This window comes from Fundulus heteroclitus, chromosome 19 (genome assembly GCF_011125445.2).
Source record: "Fundulus heteroclitus isolate FHET01 chromosome 19, MU-UCD_Fhet_4.1, whole genome shotgun sequence".
NCBI lineage: Eukaryota > Metazoa > Chordata > Actinopteri > Cyprinodontiformes > Fundulidae > Fundulus > Fundulus heteroclitus.
The window spans coordinates 9,144,734-9,166,079 of record NC_046379.1 but is presented as its reverse complement, the minus strand read 5'-3'; the positions used below and the strand labels follow the sequence as shown (position 1 = coordinate 9,166,079).

The 21,346-nt window shown below is 39.3% G+C and overlaps 1 protein-coding gene and 1 long non-coding RNA gene across 5 annotated transcripts in view; one reads left to right on the top strand and one right to left on the bottom strand.

Moving 5' to 3' along the window:
• Positions 1-17,573, top strand: part of aspg (asparaginase homolog (S. cerevisiae)) — a 39,268-nt gene extending 21,695 nt beyond the window's left edge. For 3 of the 4 annotated variants that reach the window (XM_036150462.1, XM_036150459.1, XM_036150460.1), the window contains 15 exons: positions 648-773; positions 858-941; positions 2,378-2,504; positions 2,593-2,705; positions 5,551-5,736; positions 7,050-7,163; positions 7,279-7,398; positions 8,519-8,614; positions 10,620-10,783; positions 13,152-13,238; positions 13,734-13,833; positions 13,918-13,983; positions 14,092-14,154; positions 15,208-16,620; positions 17,149-17,573. In XM_036150462.1, the coding sequence (XP_036006355.1) occupies positions 648-773; positions 858-941; positions 2,378-2,504; positions 2,593-2,705; positions 5,551-5,736; positions 7,050-7,163; positions 7,279-7,398; positions 8,519-8,614; positions 10,620-10,783; positions 13,152-13,238; positions 13,734-13,833; positions 13,918-13,983; positions 14,092-14,154; positions 15,208-15,252 (1,491 nt within the window). In that variant the 3' untranslated portion in view covers positions 15,253-16,620; positions 17,149-17,573. The remainder of the gene's footprint in view (positions 1-647; positions 774-857; positions 942-2,377; positions 2,505-2,592; positions 2,706-5,550; positions 5,737-7,049; positions 7,164-7,278; positions 7,399-8,518; positions 8,615-10,619; positions 10,784-13,151; positions 13,239-13,733; positions 13,834-13,917; positions 13,984-14,091; positions 14,155-15,207; positions 16,621-17,148) is intronic. The other variant, XM_036150463.1, reaches the window with a different exon arrangement.
• On the bottom strand, positions 6,054-6,547 carry LOC118566924. Its single transcript, XR_004933360.1, has 2 exons — positions 6,480-6,547; positions 6,054-6,439 (listed from the first exon to the last, which is right to left on the bottom strand). It is a non-coding gene; the product is annotated as an uncharacterized LOC118566924 (long non-coding RNA).
• Positions 17,574-21,346: the final 3,773 nt, after the last annotated feature.

Sequence of the window (21,346 nt, the reverse complement as noted above, 5' to 3'; positions counted from 1 at the left end):
TTCAGACCAAAGCATTGCTGTTCCACTTCGTAAAGACCACAACTGAATGATTTAAATGTGAAAAGGAATGAATAATATGTCAGTTAAAGCCAATGCATTGAATAGATATTTCCCATGAATAGATCTTTCTTTAGTGGCTTTTGATGATTTGACTGCAGCTGAGGTCCATGTCCTGTGAATCTTCCCTAAACTCTTGAATGATGAGGTTATCCTGTGTTGCAACTATTTTCAACCACAGTTTTTCCTTCCTCTCAACTTTCCATTACCGTAATATGCTCAAAGACGGATCCTTTTTGAATAGCCAGCTTCGTTACCAATGGCTTGTGGAGTTTGCCAGTGGATGGACAGGTTTCCACAGTCTTCCACATAATTATGGAGTCCATAACAACGTCTCTCTAGTACTATCTGCATAAAAGCATTTTTATTAGTCATATGAAATATTTAAATTGTAATTCACAATCATTAACATTTATTGGAATATAAGCTTGATGTAAATTAACTTTTTAAATATGATTCAGATGCACCTGTGTAGACAAACACATTTTAATCTTACGGTAGTTTTCATCTAGCTTAAGAAAGTTAAGAGTATATAAAAATAAATATTGCACGATAACATTGTGTGATCTTTTTAAATTTTCTCACCCCAGAAAAACTATGAAAGCTTTGATGGGTTTGTGATCCTTCACGGCACGGACACTGTGGCTTACACGGCATCTGCTTTATCCTTTATGTGTGACAATTTGGGAAAGCCGATCGTTCTCACCGGCTCTCAGGTAAGACCCGTGGTCTTCAGGAGTTTAACTAAGCAAATTGTGAAACATGCACGCAAAATGTAAGCGTTTACTTTTTGTATTTAGGTGCCGATCTATGAGTTAAGGAATGACGGCAGAGACAACCTTCTGGGAGCGCTGCTAATCGCGGGCCAATTTGTCATTCCTGAGGTTTGGAAAGCTCCCTTTTTTAATGACTTGGCCTTATTTATCAAACTGAAATAGGACGTCTGAGCAGTTGCTTGGACTCCTCAGTAGTTTATGTTACTGAAATAATGTCTAACTTTAATGGGAATACCGTGTATACGGTTATGTGGAGAGAATACATCATGTACCTCAGAGACGGGTGTGAAGCTGTTGAAGGAATGCTTTCTAATGACCGGGAGGTGTTTCGCAACACTAAACAACAGTTAACAGAACAGGAAAAGCACCTGACTCTGTTCATTGTATTTTCTGAAGAAGTTTAGCAGGAATGATGTCTGTCAGGGCAGAGGATTTCAACCAGAGCAGTTTGTTGCCCTGACAGGTTTTTTGTTCATTTTATCTGAGAATATAATGGCTGCAAAGTCAAAATAAAGAAAAACACACTGAGAATTGTATGTGAATAATGTACTATCTAAGTCTACTTGGAAAATTTATGCAACATATGTGAATCTAAGCTTTGGATAATGCTTTGGATTTGTGTAGCTTTAACTGGTAGAAATCTATATGATCAATCATCTGTCCCCATTTTTCAAACCAAACTATTAAAAGGTTGCATAGATTTTATGATACTCTGGTTGGCCAAAAGGTTCAGTGTTAGTCTAGCCTAACCTGAGCACCCTCTTCCATGCCAGAGACACTGCATTTATTTCAACTCGTAGTTTTCATAGTTCCCCTGTTAACAGATTGTTCAACCTGAGCTGTGGGTCTCTGCAACTCCTCCAATATCACCACTGGCTTCTTGGTTGCTTCCCTGATTAATGCTGTTCTCGCCTGCCTTTCAGTTTAGGTTGACGGCCTACGTAACATCTCAGCTTTATCTTTGACCTGTCTGGTGTGTTTCTTGGTCTCGATAATGCTGCTTGTTCTCTAATGTTCTCTTCAAAACCTCCAAGGCCTTTTCAGAAGAGCTGGGTTTATTCTGAGATTATATTGCACAAAGGTAGACTCTGTTCACTAAGTAGGGGACTTCAAATAGCTGAGGGCTGCACTTAATTTCATTTCAGGCTATCGGATTGAAAGCCAGACTGTTCAGACTTTTATCCGTCAAAACGTTTGAAAACATCTTTCTTTCACAACGTTACAATTATGCAGTACAATGTCTTGCTTTGCCACGTTAAATCCCAGTAAAATACACTGGGATTTAATGTGGCAAACACTGGTTACATTGGTTGTAACATGGCAAAATGTGAAAGTGTGAATACTTTTGCAAGACGCTGTATACAAAAATTGTTCTGAGTTTTTTTTACCTCTAAAATTTGTATTTTCCCCAATCTTTAAGTGACATTGGCCTATGATACATACCAAAGTCATGTAAAGGTGTATGCAGAAAAAAGAGCAAAAATGTACAAACTGATTTTATATGTAACAAATTTTGGTCAATAAATAGGTATCTTCTCTTCCAGGTGTGCTTGTATTTCTACAACAAACTCTACAGGGGAAATCGTGTGACCAAGGTGGATGCTGGGAGTTTCAACGCATTCAGTTCTCCCAACTTGGCTCCTCTAGCCACAGCTGAAGTGGATTTTAAAAGTTAGTCATGGATTAAATACTACTGCATACAGAAGGTGTGTAGGTTTTTGTTGTTTTTGTTAAAGCAATCCTATAATTTTTGCTTTAGTTAACTGGGACACTGTTTGGAGGGCAAACACCACAGCAAAGTTTCAGGTCAGAACTGAGCTGAACAGGAATGTGGGCCTGCTCAGGTTGTTCCCAGGAATCACCGCATCAACAGTAAGAACATTTTATTTCTTTAATACTGCCAGTAGGACACTATCAGTATGATATTGGTACCAAGTGATATACTGGAGAAATTCTTAGTGAGTTACAAAGATCTTTGAAAGTCCATAACACCAGTTCTTTAAACTAAGACAGATTTCAGTGTTTTTTTGCAGTTTTGTTGGTCAGCCAAAGGTCCTCATTAATCATTTAACGTTAGCATTCAGGGTTTCCGCTACATGTAATTGATCACGGAGCACCGCCACACCAAAATAAAAACAGCCACAATTTCCGAATGAATAGAATTCAATTCAATTCAATTTTATTTATATAGCGCCAAATCATGAAACATGTCATCTCAAGGCACTTTACAAAATCAAGTTCAATCATATTATACAGATTGGGTCAGATTATACAGATTGGGTCAGATTATACAGATTGGTCAAAAATGTCCTATATAAGGAAACCAGTTGATTGCATCAGAGTCCCGACAAGCAGCATTCACTCCTGGGGAACCGTAGAGCCACAGGGAGAGTCGTCTGCATTGTACATGGCTTTGCTGCAATCCCTCATACTGAGCAAGCATGAAGCGACAGTGGGAAGAAAAACTCCCCATTAACGGGAAGGAAAACCTCCAGCAGAACCGGGCTCAGTATGAACGGTCATCTGCCTCGACCGACTGGGGTTACAGAAGACAGAGCAGAGACACAACAAGAGAGACAAAAAAGCACACATTGATCCAGTAATCTGTTCTACATTAGATGGTAGTAGTGGGTGAGAATAGAAAAATATTGTAAATCAATGTAAAGCATATGATGTGTAGTATACTGTATAGTTGCGTGCTTATTCTAATCAGAATCAAAGTTGAAAATACATTTAAATATCATGTAATGTTAAAATGTACTTTATTTTGAAAAACCAACAACGCCTGTAATCTGTCTCGCTGCGAAGCTGCTAATAACCTGGTGGCTATTGCGCTGCGGTGCGCTTGGTAGTGAAAGACAACTAGAGACGACAGTCCAGCGCTGGCAACTTGGCGACCCTGATGCTATATCTGGGGACTTTTCTGACCCCTCTAGCAATTTATTTTTCAAGCAACTAGAGACTAATCTAGTGAATTTTTTAACAATTTAGTGACTTCACGTGAAAGCAGCAATCTTTTACGAGGGAGACACGGCTGCTAGTGCTCCCTATTTCCCTCAGCAATGTCTCACAGGCAGCTGCCTCGTCCTTAAAAGCCCTGCATGCAGTCAGAGCGAAGAGAGCAAAGAGGAGACCTGCTCCGTTTTCACATTGCAAATGTATAACATTCGCAAAGCTGCCGATGATTCCTCCCTGGAGTACAAAGCAGGATATAAATATAATGTAAATATAGTTTTTAATCTAGTCTCTCTTTTTTTCTCTGAGACTGTTACTCTAAAATAATTACCTGAATACCACAGCCTGAATCACTGATTCACCTCATTCAATGCGTGTGCCTCTGATTACTGTTTTTTTTGTTTTTTTTTTGGATTAAGGCAATGCATAAAAATTCATACATAATTTCATACAGTAATCTTAACATATGTTGCATTTCAATGACATTTTAACGTCAGTGATGTGGATAATCAATATAGTTTTTCTTCAGATAAGGCTTTTGGTAAAAAAAAAAAAAAAAAGGCAATGCCTGGTCCAACATCCCCACCTGAAGTTTGATTAAAATTTGAATTGGCTCACACATAAAATTAAAATGCCTTTGGATGAAAGAAGTTATGGTCAAAAGAGACAAAGATTGAGCTGTTTGCTCACAATGACAAGAGGTTTGTTTAGCAGAGTCAGAAGCCTCTTTCACAGAACACCTCAAAGCGGTGTTAATGTGCCTTTTTGCTGTTTCAATCTGATTTGTGAAAAGACTGATTTGGCGAACGGGGTAGAGGTCAGCCCACCTCTGTTATACCCCTGACTCACTGAGCGAGGTAGTCACAGCCCCGGATAAAGTGGCTCTCGGAAGGAGTCTAATCTTTAGATCAAGAGTGTTGGTGGGAACTATTTATCCATAACATGGTATTACATTTCTAAAGGTAAAACACTGTTGTTTTTCTCAATCAAGCAATAAAACACAGTTACTTTTATGAAATTAACTTTTTTTTGTTACTGTATCTGCTCTTGTAGCTTGAGTGGAAGTTCTTGCCAGAGAAAAAAAAGAGAGAAAGTTATGGCCCATGTCCAGTCGCCCTGTAAAGAGGGAGGAATGGCGCTGATACTGTACCGTTTAGCTGAGCTTCCCCCCTGCAGAACCTGCGGGGACGAGTCTCCTTTACTGTCTCAATCTGCTCCCACTCCCCAGCTCTGCTATCAAGGCTTTCTTACAGCCCTAAGAGGCCGTTATGAGGTTTTATTAGGCTCCAGACTCCTGCATATTCACCATCCCCACTGTACCGATGCGTAATATGAGGACCGTGTCTGACCTTTTTTGTCAAACTACTAATTATATCCCAAAATACTGACTGAACCCCAAACTTTAAATGTCACCTTCCCCTCACACTGCTATTTGCCAAGTGACTTTATGCTCACTAATGGCTTCAGATTAATTGCTCTCCTTTCTCCCGTTGAAGTCATCTGGTGTTCTAGTCGTGTGCCACGGTTAATGATGTGCTATAGGGCCTCCCAGTGCCTGCCAGCCAATCAGTGATTGAGATACTGGTTTTAGAGATAGCACCAGATGGGCTTTTAGTAGAGTGAATGGTCCCTTGCATAAGAGTTAAAAGCACTGCAGGAAAAATAACACGGAATACTAATTTCTCAATTTGATGCTATGTTGGTTGGTTCGGTCGTAAATACGGGCTGTTTTCAACTTGAGCCGGCTCACATCTGTCTCCAGGTCAAGGCGTTCCTGCAGCCGCCCATGCAAGGCGTCGTCTTGGAGACCTACGGAAGTGGTAACGCTCCTAATAACCGTCCTGACCTTCTGGAGGAGTTCAGTAAGGCCATCAAATCTGGTGTCATCATAGTCAACTGCACCCAGTGTCTGAGGGGCACTGTGTCAGTCTCCTATGCCACTGGAAAGGTAATGGATTTTAGTTAGTCCTCAGGGCTTCACGATAATAGAAAACATATCTTTTATTAATTTTTTTTTAGATATTATGACTTATTATGACTCACTTTTTCCCTCTGTCATCGTAATCGTCCACATACCCATGAAGCTTAAGTGTATTGGTCATTAAAATGTCTAACTGGCATCAACTGCTGTAAAAGTCCATCCAACTAGCCACAACTAGCCAGATATATTGTTTTGAATTCATTATGTGTTAAAGATTTTTAATTTTTCCAGACTGTCCTCATTGTTCCGTTACCTAAAAGGTGTGTCCTTCCTTGCTGTTTTCCTTCTTTTTGTCCATCCATCCTTCCCCCATACTTCCTTGTGTCCTTCCTTTCATCCTTTTTTTATGTCGTCTTTGCTACAATCCTACCTTGTGTCCTTCCATCTTACCTCATATCCTTCAATCTGATCCTCCTTGTTCCCTTCGTTACCTTCTACCTTGCATCTTTCTTTGCTTCCATCCTGCTTTGCATCCTTACTTGTCCGATCATTTGTGCTGCCGTCCATTGCACCATGTGTCCTTTCTTCTATCCTACCTCATGTTCTACCATCCTCACTTGCGTTTTTTCCTTCCCTCTTTCCCTGCCTTGTGTCCTTCCTTGTGATCATCCTGCTTGTGTCTGACCTTCTTTTCTAGTTGTCTTTTCTTACCTTCCTTTTATCTTGTAACCTTCTTTCCATCCTACCTTGTAACCTTCCTACCTTGTAACCTTCTTTCCATCCTACCTTGTAACCTTCCTACCTTGTAACCTTCTTTCCATCCTACCTTGTAATCTTCTTTCCATCCTACCTTGTAACCTTCCTTCCTACCTTGTAACCTTCCTTCCTTCCTTCCTTCCTTCCTTCCTTCCTTCCTTCCTTCCTTCCTTCCTTCCTTCCTTCCTTCCTTCCTTCCTTGTGTCATACCTTTATTCTTTGTGCTCTCCTTCTTTCCTACCTTGTGTCCTTCTACCTGGTGTCTTACCATCCTCTCTGACTGGTACGATAAATTTATAATTTTGGAAGTATATATTTGAATCATATCACAAATATACATTTGAATGAATTATTTCAGATTTAGCTCTTTGAGTAAGATGAATTATCGATTTTTTTTTTTTAATTATACATTTATTTCATGTGTGTAGTTCCAGTTCTAATTAAATGATTACATACATGAATGGCATTTTTTTTATATACAGCGGACCAAATGTTGTATCCAAGCAAGGAATTTTACAAATATTTATATTGGATGGGGATGAGTTTATATGCTGTGCAAGTTACTTGTTCCTCTGACTTTTTAGGTGTTGATGGATGCAGGCCTGATAGCAGGCGGTGACATGACTCCTGAGGCCGCCTTGTCAAAACTTTGCTATGTTCTGGCTATGAAGGAGCTCACTTTGGATGCTCAGAAAAAGGTCACCACTTATTTATTTGCTCAAAGGCTTCATTTTTTGTTGTTGTTGTTGTTGATGTGAACTTTTCAAAGAGAGTAAATCCAAAAGTTAAAGACTTGTTGTTCCCCTCGTCCAGATGATGGCTCAAAACCTGCGAGGTGAAAAGAGCGCTGACCTCGAAGGAGCCAAACTGTGCCTCAGCGACAGCAAGTTCATCCAGGTCATTGCCAAGTCTCTGAGCGTTAGCTGCAAGGAGGTAGGTAGACAGACACCCACGCACACGCTTCAACCCTGTAAGAGCTGAACAGGATTTTCAACAAACCAGTTGATAACAAGACAATCAAGTCTCCGCATTTGTCTTTGTACTTTTTTTTTTATTATTGGCATGACAGCAAAGTGTCAGTTAGTTATACAGGCTTGTGTCCTATTTCTCTGTTTCCCCTTAAAGACGTCGGGGTCACATTAAATCAAAGAAGTGTTACATGTTACCGTGGTTGGCTTCTGTAAAAGTATTATTAACTCTTAAGCATTTTTCACATTTTGTCCTGTTACTACCACAGAGTGTTTTATTGGGATTTTATGTGTTAAGCCACCATAAAGTATTGCATAAAGTGGATTTTTTTTTTTTACATATTTTCTAATATATTTTACAAGGAAACATCTCAAAAGAGTATTTATTTTCAGACACCTTTTATTCTGTTAATCTTTAAAATCCAGTACATTCAGAAAGGCCTAAATTGGTAAATAGAGTCCACATCTGCATATTTAAAGTTAGACCAAAATTTAGCTTCCTGGCCACCATGACAAATGCTAAATGTGGAAACTGCCCACTCTGCACTTTTAACACAACAAGTGTTATAGGTGATGATATAATGTATTTAAAAATCTATTGCAGTCTTTTTTGCCAGAAAAGTTTATGGCTGTCACACAATTTGTTTTTTTTAACAAAGAGCAACTTCAGGACACCAGAGACAAAAAGTAGTGCTTTTTATTGTTAATCATAACACAATGACTGCATTTAAACTTTTTTTCAAAATATTAATATTTCTTGCCTCTCACTTGGAACTAACAGTAGAAAAACTGTAAAAATAACCCAACAGTATTTATAGATTTTAAAAGTTTGCAGTTGTAGAAAAAAATATTACCTTGCCCATCCCAGATTGGTTGTACCGTGTTGAAATGTGAAAATGTCCGAGGGATACCTGTGCTTTTGGAAAGAGATGGTAAATAATATTAATAAACAAGGAAAATTCAGTCAGCGTTCAGTTAGTTTTACTTGCATTATGCAGTGTTTGTTAGTTGTGTTTTCAAACTTTGTAAAGAGGTCATCTGAGAAACATTTTCATGGACTGTTGTATTTTTTTGACATCCAAAAGGAGCTGGAGGCGATCCGTGATGCCTTGACTCCTTCACTGGCATGTGCTGCTGCTAAGATCGGGGACACAGAGGCCCTAAAAGCCCTTAAAGACATGGTGAGCACAAAACAAAAACTGTTCAATGCCCTCTAGCTTTCATCATTACTCCTAAACCAATATATTTTTGTTGTTGTTGGCAGAAGCTCCGAAGTTTACCCATAACCTTGTACGTCAGCAGCAAAGGGTTTTAACCTTTGTTATCTTCCCATGTTTAGGTAGCAGGGTCAGTGTCCGCAGTTGAATCTCAGACATTGATAATTTACCCAATAGTCAAGGTTATTCTGCTTGAATTACTGGTCCAAGGTAACACAAATCCAAATGAACCTTCAGGACACAGAGGGGCAAATTTAATGGTGTGAAGTGTTGAATAACAGCACCGATTCTGAGATTTCTATCCATGAGCGTTTACTCAGGTTTTTAAGTTAATAGCTAGACTTTTCTGTGAAATCGGTCACAGAGAAATCCAGAAAAAAATCGACCTGGAAAAACACAACCTTCCATGCCTCCTGTGACATCATGTAAGGTATAGGGCAACTCATCCGAGTGTTTTGTGCATTTTACTAATTTCTTTACTCTTTATTTGCCTGTTTTCATTCAATTTGCTTTTTCAAAGGTGCGTACGTGTATTCGGCGAGGCGGTAAACAGTGCTTGAGTTGTCTCTGAGAACACTGCAGGGATTTCAGGAAATTCTGGCAACAGTAAAACACATGGAAGTGGCTTTTGAAGACCAGGACAGACCGGAATGGCCAGATTTCATTATCCTCAGCGATCATTTTGAGCAAAGTTGAAAAAAAGAGTCTCAAGATCTGGTCAATGTTTTCCATCAAGACTGTTTTCAAGTTCTAACGACGTTCCCTGCCGGACTGCTGCATAAACAGATACCTCTGCCGCATACAACTGACAGGCAGACAGATTTATAAGCTTTACAGGAAACGCACAGCTTTTAATTTAGATTTAGTGATGTGCAGTGTTGTCTTTGGGCCAAACGTATCCTTTACAATTGTGTTCAAAAGGTCCAACCTTGGTTTCTGCAGATCAAACCTCAGTTTTCCACAAAGAAGCATCAGTTTTGAAGGGATATCACTTTTGCACCATTTTCTCCCCTTGATGACGGTATTCTCTGTGTTTCATGGCAGATCTAATTCCTAGGAAATTGAGTTGTACTGTTCTCCTGACTGAAAACTCTTTGACAGTGAGGTCTCTCTGATGCGTTGGAAGCTTTTCCTGTAAGATGCATCTAAGAAAATATCAGGGAAAACAAACGAGGCACTTTAAGAGATGGCATCTGTTTACTGACTCCTATTAAACACAGACCTATGTTTGACTGTGGTGGTTAAATTTGACAGGTATTCAAAAAGGCTGCAAATTTATACAATCACATCTTGCTGGTTTATTTATTTATTTTATTTTGTCTGCTTGTTTTGAATTGTACAGGTTATATGTCACAAGGTTTGATTTTATCACTAAAACAGCATTTTACACTGGGGTGTGAATACTTTTTTATGTCCACAGGAAAGTTGAAGCTCTCATAACTAAAATGGACCTTGAATGCATGAAGATTTTACATTGTGATCTGTCAAAAGAAAACATTAACTGGTTAATTTATATGTCTCTTTTGATGTCATCAGCCTAAGAGTTCACAAACCAAAGTTAGCCGTTTATTTCTTCAGTGTGCATTTTTTAAATACATTGTATTTAAAAGCCTGCCATGTAAATTGATATTTAATTGAATCCTGGGTATTTATTATCAGTGTATATTCATTAGAGGACAGAAATACACTGCTGGATAGTATCTTTAAAGACAATTTTTGAAGTTCCCACAAATACTTAATAAATTAATGCTAAGAACTGTCAAACTGATGATTCTGTTATAGTGGATAAAACTGTGCAGGTAAATGTGATATTTTATTCATAGCTGTGGCCAGTTTGTTCATAATAAAGGCCAGTTTTTGTGGCTGTTGGGTTCTTATTAGATTAGGATCTGCATGACAGACAGAGCAGCACAACCCGTCCCTGTTTGTACCGTATTTGACTCCCAACTCTGATTTTCCTGCGTTACAGGGCAGCGACTTGCGTCTGGGTGACTTTGATGGACGCACACCTCTGCATGTCGCTGCTTGCGAGGGTCACCTCAGACTTGTGCAATACCTGCTCAATCAGGGAGCCTCGGTCCATGCCAAAGATCGCTACGGGGACACGCCCCTATGCAACGCCGTGCGCTTCAGGTAACGAACGCACCGAGCGCTGATGCTTTTGTTTTTAATCTGCTCATTAAAGTTATGAAGTTGCAGATATTTAAAATCCCCCTCTTGGCCATTAGCAACAATTGTCATTCCTCACAGACATGAAAGTGTTTTCCCGTAAAAACATGCTGTTAATAGCTGCCATAGAAGAGATTTCATTAAACAAGCTGCTGCGAGGCAGGGAATTTGGTTCTGCTTAAATGAGAAGAAGGGAAATGCTGCTGTATTAGTGGGGGGAAGAAAAAAAAAATCAGAGGAGAGACTCATAATGGAGTTTAGAGGCCAACAATAATTACAAACTAATTAGGCTAATTGTCATCTGACAGTTAAGAGAGTGTTTATTTTTACAAACCCCTTCCCTTTTCCCCTGAAATCTTTCTGAACGTCTGCCGGTGAATCGCCACGCTTCATGTTTCTACGTTGGAACGATAATTAAGCCTGGGGTGGGTGGGGGGGGGGGGGGGGATGTGTCACAGCTGTTCCACGTTGCACTTGTCTTATTTCAACGGTTGGCACAGCAAGCGTGGACATGTTTCCTTTGTGATACTGGAGTGATGCATCGGGCCTCCGTCACCTGCCGTTACTGAGCTGTCCTTCAGTGCGTCTTACAGCTTCGAGCTCCTTTTAGTGGATATAATGACACGACGGCAAGCAGCCCAGCACAGCCGAGGTTTTGGGGGTGCCGTCTGTGTCGCTGGTGTATTTTGCCTCTGACATTTCACACCGAACTGCAGCCTGACGTCCATATAAGGCGAAGCTGAGAGTCATATTGAAAAGGCAGCTTGAAGAGACAAATGTGGGGAGTGCCTTTTGAACCAGTCCTACCAGCTCGCTCCCAGTTTCACAGATGAAAGATACTAGTCGGTTTCTTCTTTTAGGCGACTTCTTTCTTTGTTCTTCCAGGAGTTTGTGTGGAAGTTACTTTACACAACCTTAAGAATAAACCGATCACTACTTGCTGTTTTTTGCCCTATTGGTTTGAACAACTTCTGATTAATGGACCAAAGTGCTCAGAGACAAACAGTTGTATTTTTTTTTTATTTAACTTGTTGTGTCTTGTCAAAGTGACTGTCCCTCCAGGTGACTCGTGTGGGCGGCTCAATGTAGGGGATAAGGAACCTGTCTTTACTTGTCAGACAACAAGTAGAACGACACTAATACTTTGAACGGCCCAATAAAATCAGTGCGAACACTTACATGCTGCAAAGCAACAGTTTGGAAGAAATCCAACCCAAACGCCAGCGCATTATCTCTGGCTGATCATTTAAAGTTTGGATTCTTATGAACAATATAAACACATCGAGTTAAAAGTGATTTTGAGCTGACCAAAAAAAAAAAAAGAAAAGGCCTTTAAGCTCCTACTACTCGAACTTATGCGCTTTCTTTTTTGTATTTAACTGAATTTGACTAGTAATTTGTCATTAAATGTGACATAAAACAAAAAAAATAATATGGTTCTGAGAATGAAAGATATAAAAAGAAAGTATAGGACAGAGAAGGCATTAAAAACGTCACAACGACCTTTACCAATTCAATACAAAAAAAAAGAAAACATTTTCAATCCCAAAGGGAAATTAAATGTTGTTTTAACGTAGGTTTCTTCAAAGAGTTGTTGTAGACTGTGATGGGTGTGTGGAGGAAGGATCTCCTCTATCGGTCAGCACTGCAGCGGTTCTGAACAAGCCTCTGACGGAAAACCCTGTTGTTGTATGACGGTCTCAAGCTGAACTGCTTTCAGAATCAGTCCGCTACTTAGGAAAAAATAGACAAGCAGAAGCTTTAGAGTTGGATTATATGCTTTAGATAAAAAATAAACACTTCAGACACTGCAAAGAACACACAGATACTAGATTACTAACCTATATCACGGTCAGACTAAGACTTTTCCCTACTGCTCAAAGTGGAACCTTTTTCCTTAAAAAGAGCAAAAGAGGCAAAAGTAGACATCTGTTTACACACACACACACACACACACACACACACACACACACACACACATATATATATATATATATATATATATATATATATATATATATATATATATATATACGGGAACACTGCTTTGCACTCAAGCCTTGCACTCTCCAACATCTTGGATTTTTGTAGGAAAGGACTAAAATATAATTAATCATTGCGCATTTAATTAATTCCTGAATCTGTTCATCTACAGTTTGAAATAAGAGAAAACAATTCAGAAGAAATTTCAGTGGTTCCTGCCACATTTAATGAGATGACATTTAAACGATACAATGTGTAAAATCTCTTTATTGTGTTGTGTTACACTCAAAAAGTGAATTACATTGAAAGTCTGAATTAGCTGACATTCAGTATTTTGATCTTGTTTTAGGCACAAGGAAATCGTGAAGCTGTTAAGGAAGACCGGGGCCCACTTCTCGAGAGAGCAGATGGAGGAAGCAGGAACTGAGCTGTGCAGGTCAGACGACATAGAAAGATGTTTTCAGATCGTACACATGCAAAAGCACTCACTTCTTAGTTAATCCAACTAAAAAGGTTAAAAAAAAAAAAAAGAATCTTCACCAACTCATTTCTTAGCGGCTAATCTATCCACGCTTGACCCATCCTGCATAGCTGACACAGGTACAACCAGTTACCCAACTGTCAAAGAAACTGTAAGAATGTGACACTGCTGCATAATTCTGGACCCAATATGCATCTCCAGAGCGTACGGCACAGACAGGCCTCTGTTATTTGTCTACACGAGATACTCAACTGGTTTTGTCAAGAGTTTTACGAGCACACCCTTCCGCGCTCTATCAGTTGAAACAAAGCAAAAGCGTGTGCCAATCTGTCGGATCTGTTCCAGCGATGTGTTGGCTCCGTTTCAGGAAACTTGATTTGTCATCCCCATTATGTGTCATTCCTGATTTGGCTTCAATAAAAGAACCGTATTTTGTTTTTTCTGTGTCAGCCTCGCAGCCAGCGGCGATAAAGAGGGCCTGGATATCTGGAGAATGGCCGGGGCAGACCTGACCAAGCCCGGCTACGACGGAAAGACGGCCATTGAAGTGGTGGGTTTGAGCAAGAACTGGTCTGCTGCGATTAACACTTTTCCAATTCCGGGAATCTAATGACTCCCTCTTTACCTGTCGCAGGCTAGAGCCACAGGTTGCATGGACGTGGTGGAGTTTTTAACTTCATACGTGACCCGCCATTCCATGGTAAACAGTTCCTGCACACTCATACAACCTCAAACATACACCCAAATTACCCTAAATCAAATCAAGTCTTTAATTCTGTTGATTGATCACTTTTCTTGTTCATTTCAGACCATATTTGGTGAATTGAATGAATATGATGAATATTATAATGATGATGATGATGATGATGAGGTAAATAAAATGTAGTGAACTTCCCAGTGTGTTGCTCCTTTCCCACAGCCAGCATGGCTGCCCTAGCTCCACTTTATCCAGGGTGCTTTTATCCATTTATATCATAATTAAAAAGCTAATCCTGCTCATTATAGGAACACCAGGTCAAATGATCAGAGCTTCACTTGGCAACATGTAGACAGACTTATTCATTCCTTTGTGGTTGGAGGAGGCCTTCATTGACTTAGTGTACTGAAGAAACTGACAGATGATCTGAAACAGCTGACTCATATTTCAAGAGAAAGGACGGGGAGGAAAGTAGTAAAAGGGTCCAGAAACACAGGTGTTGATGTGGAAAAAGTAAAAATGCATTCAAGAAAATTGGAAGAGGTGCAGTGCTTTGCAAAAATGTTCAAACCTTGTGAACTTTTTCACATTTTATCACGTTACCACAAAAGTTGAAGAAAATTCAACTTTTTCTTGTATGGGAAGTTGATATTAATGGGAAATTATGATTAAAAAAAAGCACATAGTTTTCCAACCTCATTAAAGGAAAAATGTATCGTAAGAAATATTAGCCATACTTTTATTGAAGAAATTCACAGCAGTTATTCAATGACAAAAAGCAAAACTGCTAAAACTTGCATTTGTTATTATATCTATATTTAAAAACATTAATTATAATTTTCAGCTAAAGTTATTATGAGCAACTTGTCACTCCGGAGCCGCAGGTTGCAGACCATTACCATAGGCCAAATAGCTAAGCAAAATGCATACTAATCAGCAATCAGTGGCTTAAAAAGGAAGACTTGCATCTTTTTGTGTTGCTGCATTTTCATCAGCATAAATGTTTTTTGGGCAAAATAGTTCATTCAAATTTTGGTAAATTTTATAAAATAATGTCTGATCATATCTGAGCTCTTGCTGACAAACCCCAAGGAATACTGTGCACACTAATCCAACATGTGTGGGGATGTGCTTGTGTTTGTGTGGAAACCCTGACACACTTGCCATCTCTTCCAGTACTTAGTATTAATTTTTTCTTTTTTTTTCTCTAATCTTTTGTTTTGGCAGAACGGCGCAGCCATCGAGTTCACTGCCATGCCATCAGTGCAGTGAGCCGACTCTACGTCTGTTCCTGCCAAGCCGTCCTCTGCATCCTGTCCACCATTGTGTTTGGTGTTTGACCTCTGTTTAATATACACACATATCAGCTTATACATCTAAACAATATTTATATCACAATATCGCATCTACTTTGAGTCTCTGCTGCCTTGAAAGGGAAACATTTCACATGGATGTATGTATATGGTTGTAGTATTTCACGTTTGTGGAAACATGTTACAATGCCGAATGTTCACATCTCCTGTTATTTTTCTGCCTGGATAGAAAATAATCTCAGAATCTGGGAATTCAAGTGAAAGTCTTATGTTACATTAGTATTTAGTATTTAGCATGGTATTATAAAAAAAATGTAATTTGCTTCGAAAGAAAAGTATTTATGATGTTTCTAATGGCAGGGTAAGATCACTGATTTTATTTTTGGAGTTATTTTTATTGTGAGACAGAAGAAAGTATAATGTGAGATCTTGAATGTACTGTTTGGGTTTTTAATTTTATTTATTAACACATAATCAATGATACACAACTCGCATCAAACAGTCATTCCCTTTTTTTTTTTTTTTGCTCCCATTTCCCCCATTCCTTAAAACATTGTTAATAAATCAACAAACCAGTATGAGAAAAATTTGCTTTCCCAGCACACACGTGTATGAAATAATGACAATCCTTAAATAACAAGGGAGATGAATAGAGCCTGCACGGATAAGCAGATATAGATGATGGATGGATTGCTCTTTTCACCAGAAAAGAGAAAGTGAAAGAAATATGTTACTTTTTGGTAGATGGGTGTCAAATCCAAAATAAAAATTCTCCAATTTAAGAAAAGAAATGATGTCTAGGAACCAGTAAACATAGGAACGCTAGGGCAGACTGTCAGGTGGCATGGGTTGTCTGCGCCTATTGCAACATTCATCCACCTTGCTAAGGTTGAGTTGGGAAAGGCTGGCCTTCCAATAGTGAAACCTATGGATAGCTTTAAATTGTATAAGACCCAGTCTGGCACAGTTTGGGGATCAATCAACAATCCGGAGAGCACCAATCCAGAAAGCTTGAGTTGCAAATGATCTTCCCAGTGTGGTCTCACTTTACCCTAACCCACCTCATCTGCCACGGATAAAATTATAAAGGTGTGAGACCCGACCGGTTTACTGCTCACCTTGAGGACCAAGTCCAAACCACTAAGAGGAGGTGCTTGAGGTAAAGCTTGAGTATTAGTTTTGGCAAAATTACTGTGACGGAGTTGGAAGACTGAGAGAATCCAGGTTTTGTAGTCTGAGATTAGTTGGGCAAGGCTGACAAATTGCCAATTTTGTATTAATCACCCAGATTGCAAAGACCTCTAATCTCAAAAACGTTATAGCTGAGGTCAGTTAACCTGACGCCGCCAGATAGATTTGCTTCGCATATCCATCTGGAAACCTTCCGTTGAAGTAATTTTGGGAAGGGGCGAAAATACTGGTTAGCTGATTGGCCTATGTTGGTGATAGACGGGCCAAATAAACCAATCAGATCAACGAAGCATATGACGTACTCGTCAACATGCTTCGTCGTCGCTCGTAACAGAGCGATGACGAAAACACAACCACAAGCCAAGCTACTCTTGCTGCTGCAGGTAAAGGCTCGTTAGCTCAGCAAAGAAATACTCTGTAATTCCGATAAAACTTGCTCGATAGCAACGCTAACGCTAGTTTCATCGGCTGAAGCCGCCATGTTCTTTAGACTGAACTGTCGCGCTTCTCGTTGCGTCACACCTCAACCCGCCTCAAAGCCAACGCTGATTGGACGTTCGTTTGGTGAACGGCTCCAAATTTTCTTTAACGGAGAGTAGCCAGACTGATCTGCAAGTGAAACCTTGAAAGCTCGCGAGATCAGGATGGTCTCACGAGGCTAGAGGTCAGTGTTTAGTGGCATAAATAAATGCTTATTACCAATAGGGGTTGCACAGAGAAAAGAAAATCACCCAAACCTTTGTCTAATTCAGTGCCAGATTTTCAAAGTATTAATGATCACCATGTTGGATGTTTGCAGAGGTGTAACAATGCATCTATCCACATCAATTAAACGATTAACCAATGACATCCATGCAAAATCAAAACATTGATCATATTGTCACTTTAAGATATGCCTTTATTTTGTAATTCACAATGCACGAGGCACCTTAATAATATTTTTCTTGTAATGAGAAAAATGCTGTTCTTGATTTAAGTGCCTGATACCTGTAAGAGCTTAGAAATAAAATGGTCAAATCATATTTTTGTGTGTGAGTTAAAATCAATGAAAATAAAAGTTTTCGATGGCCAGATGAAATCCCATATCAATTGCAGACTTGTTAATTGAATTTATTAGAAATCATGTCACAAAAGACTGTGATGTCGGCAAACATCTTATCGTCATCCAAGCAAATTGATCTACCATCGTATCAGGATACGATGCCCTTGCATCGGACAAGGTAAAAGTTCAAATCATTTCATTGGTGGATTTGAAGAAAAAAAGCCTCCAGGGAAGAAAATAATGTATTCGAAGAGGTACAGGTACCTAGGCAATATATTAATTTTTATTATTTGGACCCTGTCAGCCAGAGACAACGTTAAACTGTTCGTCTTCTACAAACAAAATTTTATTAATTGGGTTAGACTTTTGAAATAGTTTTCCTTCTGTGTTGGATATATCTAGTAATGGTTATGCTCAGGTATTTACATTTTGTGTTTGATACTTTATAAGCAATGAATGGTAATTACATCACCATTTGATCGATTGGAAAATAGTAACTTTTTTTGGATGTTAAATTTATAAGCAGAAACAGATCCAAATGAGTCCAGCAATGAGAGGATATGAGGCAAATTCCTTATAGTTAACCTCAGTTACATATGAGGAGATCGTCTGCGTAAAGAGAAACTCAACGTTCAGTTCCCCATCACTTAGTTTCTTGAATTATTTAAGAATTGTAAAGCAAGAGAGAGTGGCTCAGTGGCAAATGCAAATCATGGTGGTGAAAGGGGCCGTCACTGTCACATTCAATGAAAGAGGGAAAAAGGTTCAGAGCGCTGGATGCTAGTACACACTACGGACAGTGACGATGAATAAAGCTGTTTGATCCATAAGATAAAACTGCCCCAACCAACCCCGTCAAAGCCTTCTTTGCATCGAGTGAAACTACTGCCTAAAGCGGTATGGACAGTGCTAAACATATGGCAAAAAAATTGTCCGAAAGCCTTTGCATATTTATGTATTAATGTGTGTCCCACTCATAAAGCCTGTGTGATCCTCTGAGATAAAGCAGGGCATAGAGAGAGGTTCCATAGGTTCCAGAGATTCCAGACAGCAGGCTAGAACTATGAAGCAGAAAGAAGGGAAACTGGATGATATGAAGCACAGTTTTGTAGGGACTTGATCTCTTTGATGGATAAGGGGAATAGAGGCCCATCTGAGAGACAGAGGTAAGATGCCATATGTGAGTGAATGATTCAACACCTCGAGCAGCGATGGAGTTGTTCAGAAAAAGTGTAGAATTACACTGGTAATCCGTCGGGTCCAGGAGATTTCCTGTCGGGCCTTTTTAAATTTGCTTCCTTTATTTCAAAGAGAGTTAAGAGAACATCCAACTTCTGACATTCAGATGGTGCGAGTTTTGGTAAAGCCAAGTTTATTTTAAGTAATTGGGTAAATGGTTTTCCTCATTAAATGGTTTGAAGGTGTAAAGATGGGAGAAAAACAGTTTAAGGATATAACACATTTTTACAGGGTCGGAGGTTCGAGAGCCTAATTCATTTACTATGTGACTTACTATGTTAGAGCCTTTAGTTGGTCTGCAACAGTCCGGCGGGCCTTGTCACCATGCTCGTCCAAAAAAAATAAAAAATAAAAATAACTTGAGAATTGAGGCATCAATCAGCTTCAGCTGTAAGGAACAGGTCAAGTTCTGTGTGGGCTTACAGCTTGGCTTAATGAAGTCTGTTACAACAAAAGGCATGAAACTATCTTACCTCTCACAAAAAACTTTAAAGATCCCCACAGAAGCAACGGGGGAAGTAACATTAAATTTGGAATGAAGGATTTGTCTTATCCAAAGTCAGCATTCAATCCACAAGTATTCAGAGAAATAATTCCTACAGTCTGTCCACTGGAAGCGCCCTAATCAATCAAGCCAGCCGTGCTGTCACACCAAGTGCATACCTGTCCAATCTGGACCTGATGTGTGTAAAACAACGATATTTTATGGTCTCAAGAATTAGGAAAATACACAACAAACAAAAAAGCTACCAGTCAGAACAGAGATAGAAACATTTTCTCTCCAAGCAGCTCAATCTGGAGTTCAGATAAGAAGCTTGTAGGTCTGGTTCCCTCAACACTTTGGGGACCTTAGATGAGGCTGATGCTGTTTCTCTGGCTCCTGGCCTCCAAATCTGCAACCTTTGCTGCAGGTTTAGTATTACTAGCAGCTAACGCCAGGTTAACATTACTAGCAGCTAACGCCAGTCTAGCATTACTAGCAGCTAACGCCAGGTTAAGTATTACTAGCAGCTAACGCCAGTCTAGCATTACTAGCAGCTAACGCCAGGTTAACATTACTAGCAGCTAACGTCTCCCACCTCTGCTCTAGTGTTTGTTCTCTGAACTTGTATTTCAATACTAGATTTCAAAGAGTCCAAACATTGATTCTGGTCTGTCACCTTGAACTTAATATTTTCGAGCCACACTCCCGAGAGGCATAATGTGTTTTAAAATCAGCAGAAATGCTAGCTCTGTGCCCCTCCATGCTAGTTAGGCACGATTTAGCACGTATTCGTTCCCTCATTCTTTTTTAAAAGATTTTGCATGTTTGAACATTATTGGATATTTCTAAATTAGTTTATGGTGTTCTCTAATGAAATGCTTTATTGTGTGTAGGGCAAAAGAAAAAGAACAAAGGAAAGTTTGAATGCGGAATGTAATGTTTTATTAAATGAATGTTGTCCACATAAGCCAAAGTATCCGTCAGCTCCTGAAGCTGAGGTTTTTTTTCTGACTTCCTGCTGCTCTACAGGAATCATAAAAAAAACAAGCTGCAGTTACTCCTCAGACTCATCCAGCCTGTTTCTGAGCTAATTGTCGAACTGGAAGCGTGGCATATCTGTCACTCTGAAGCGGAAAGGGGAAGTCCAGACTATCGTGTGAGGCGGATTGAGAGGAAAACCAGTTTCTGTGGTCCTAATGACTTTTTTTATTGTCCTGCCCTGTTCTCTGCATTAAAAATTGGCTTACTACTGTAACTTTGACTTCTTTGGTTTGCAACAAGGAAATCATATCGTCCACTGCTACTCTTTTTTTCTAACCACTTCAGTTTTTTAGACATATTTTAGCCTGAAATGTTCTCTGTTGACTTTTTGTATTCCAAAATCACCTGTTAGTCATAGTTTTGTCTGAAAAGGCTTTTGTGTTAAAGAAATACCCTCTGTGCTTGCTGATGTCTTTCACCAATTTATATGCTGCTGAAGGTGTTGATCCTGTTAAAATATAAATTTCTCTTGTGATGGTGGCCACAAGCTGTTCTTTTTTTTTTTTAGTTGTGTTGCGTCTGAAATAAATGCAGATAGTGAATTAGACTTCTCCCTGTGCTAAATATCTTCAGTACCGGAAACATACATTGATGTTGCATTTATGCTGTTTTATGTTTTTATTTTGTACTGTTTTATGGTTGTTTTTATTGTGAAGCACTGTGGTTTTTATCCTGTGAAAGGTGCCGTATAAATAAAGTTTACTTGCTTACTTGAGCTTATCTCTTTTAATAAAACTTAATCGGGATGTGCCTTAAGTTACAGGCCTGTGTTAACCGGCCGATTTTGATAGAAGTCCTCGAAAATGCAGTTTATTGAATAGGAAAAGGCTGAAAGGAAATAAGAGCACTGCATCCAAAACTATATGACTATATGGACTTTATGATTATGGCTGCTCTGATCAAAAGAGTGCTTTGGTTCATTTCTGTATACTAAATCACATGTGGGGTCCCTCCAGGCTCCATTTACGAGCAAGCTTTTATTCAATATCTTAATTTTACCTGTTTGCGGGAAAGAAGAACGTCATTGCAACTGATCCAGAGAAAAATGCTAGATCA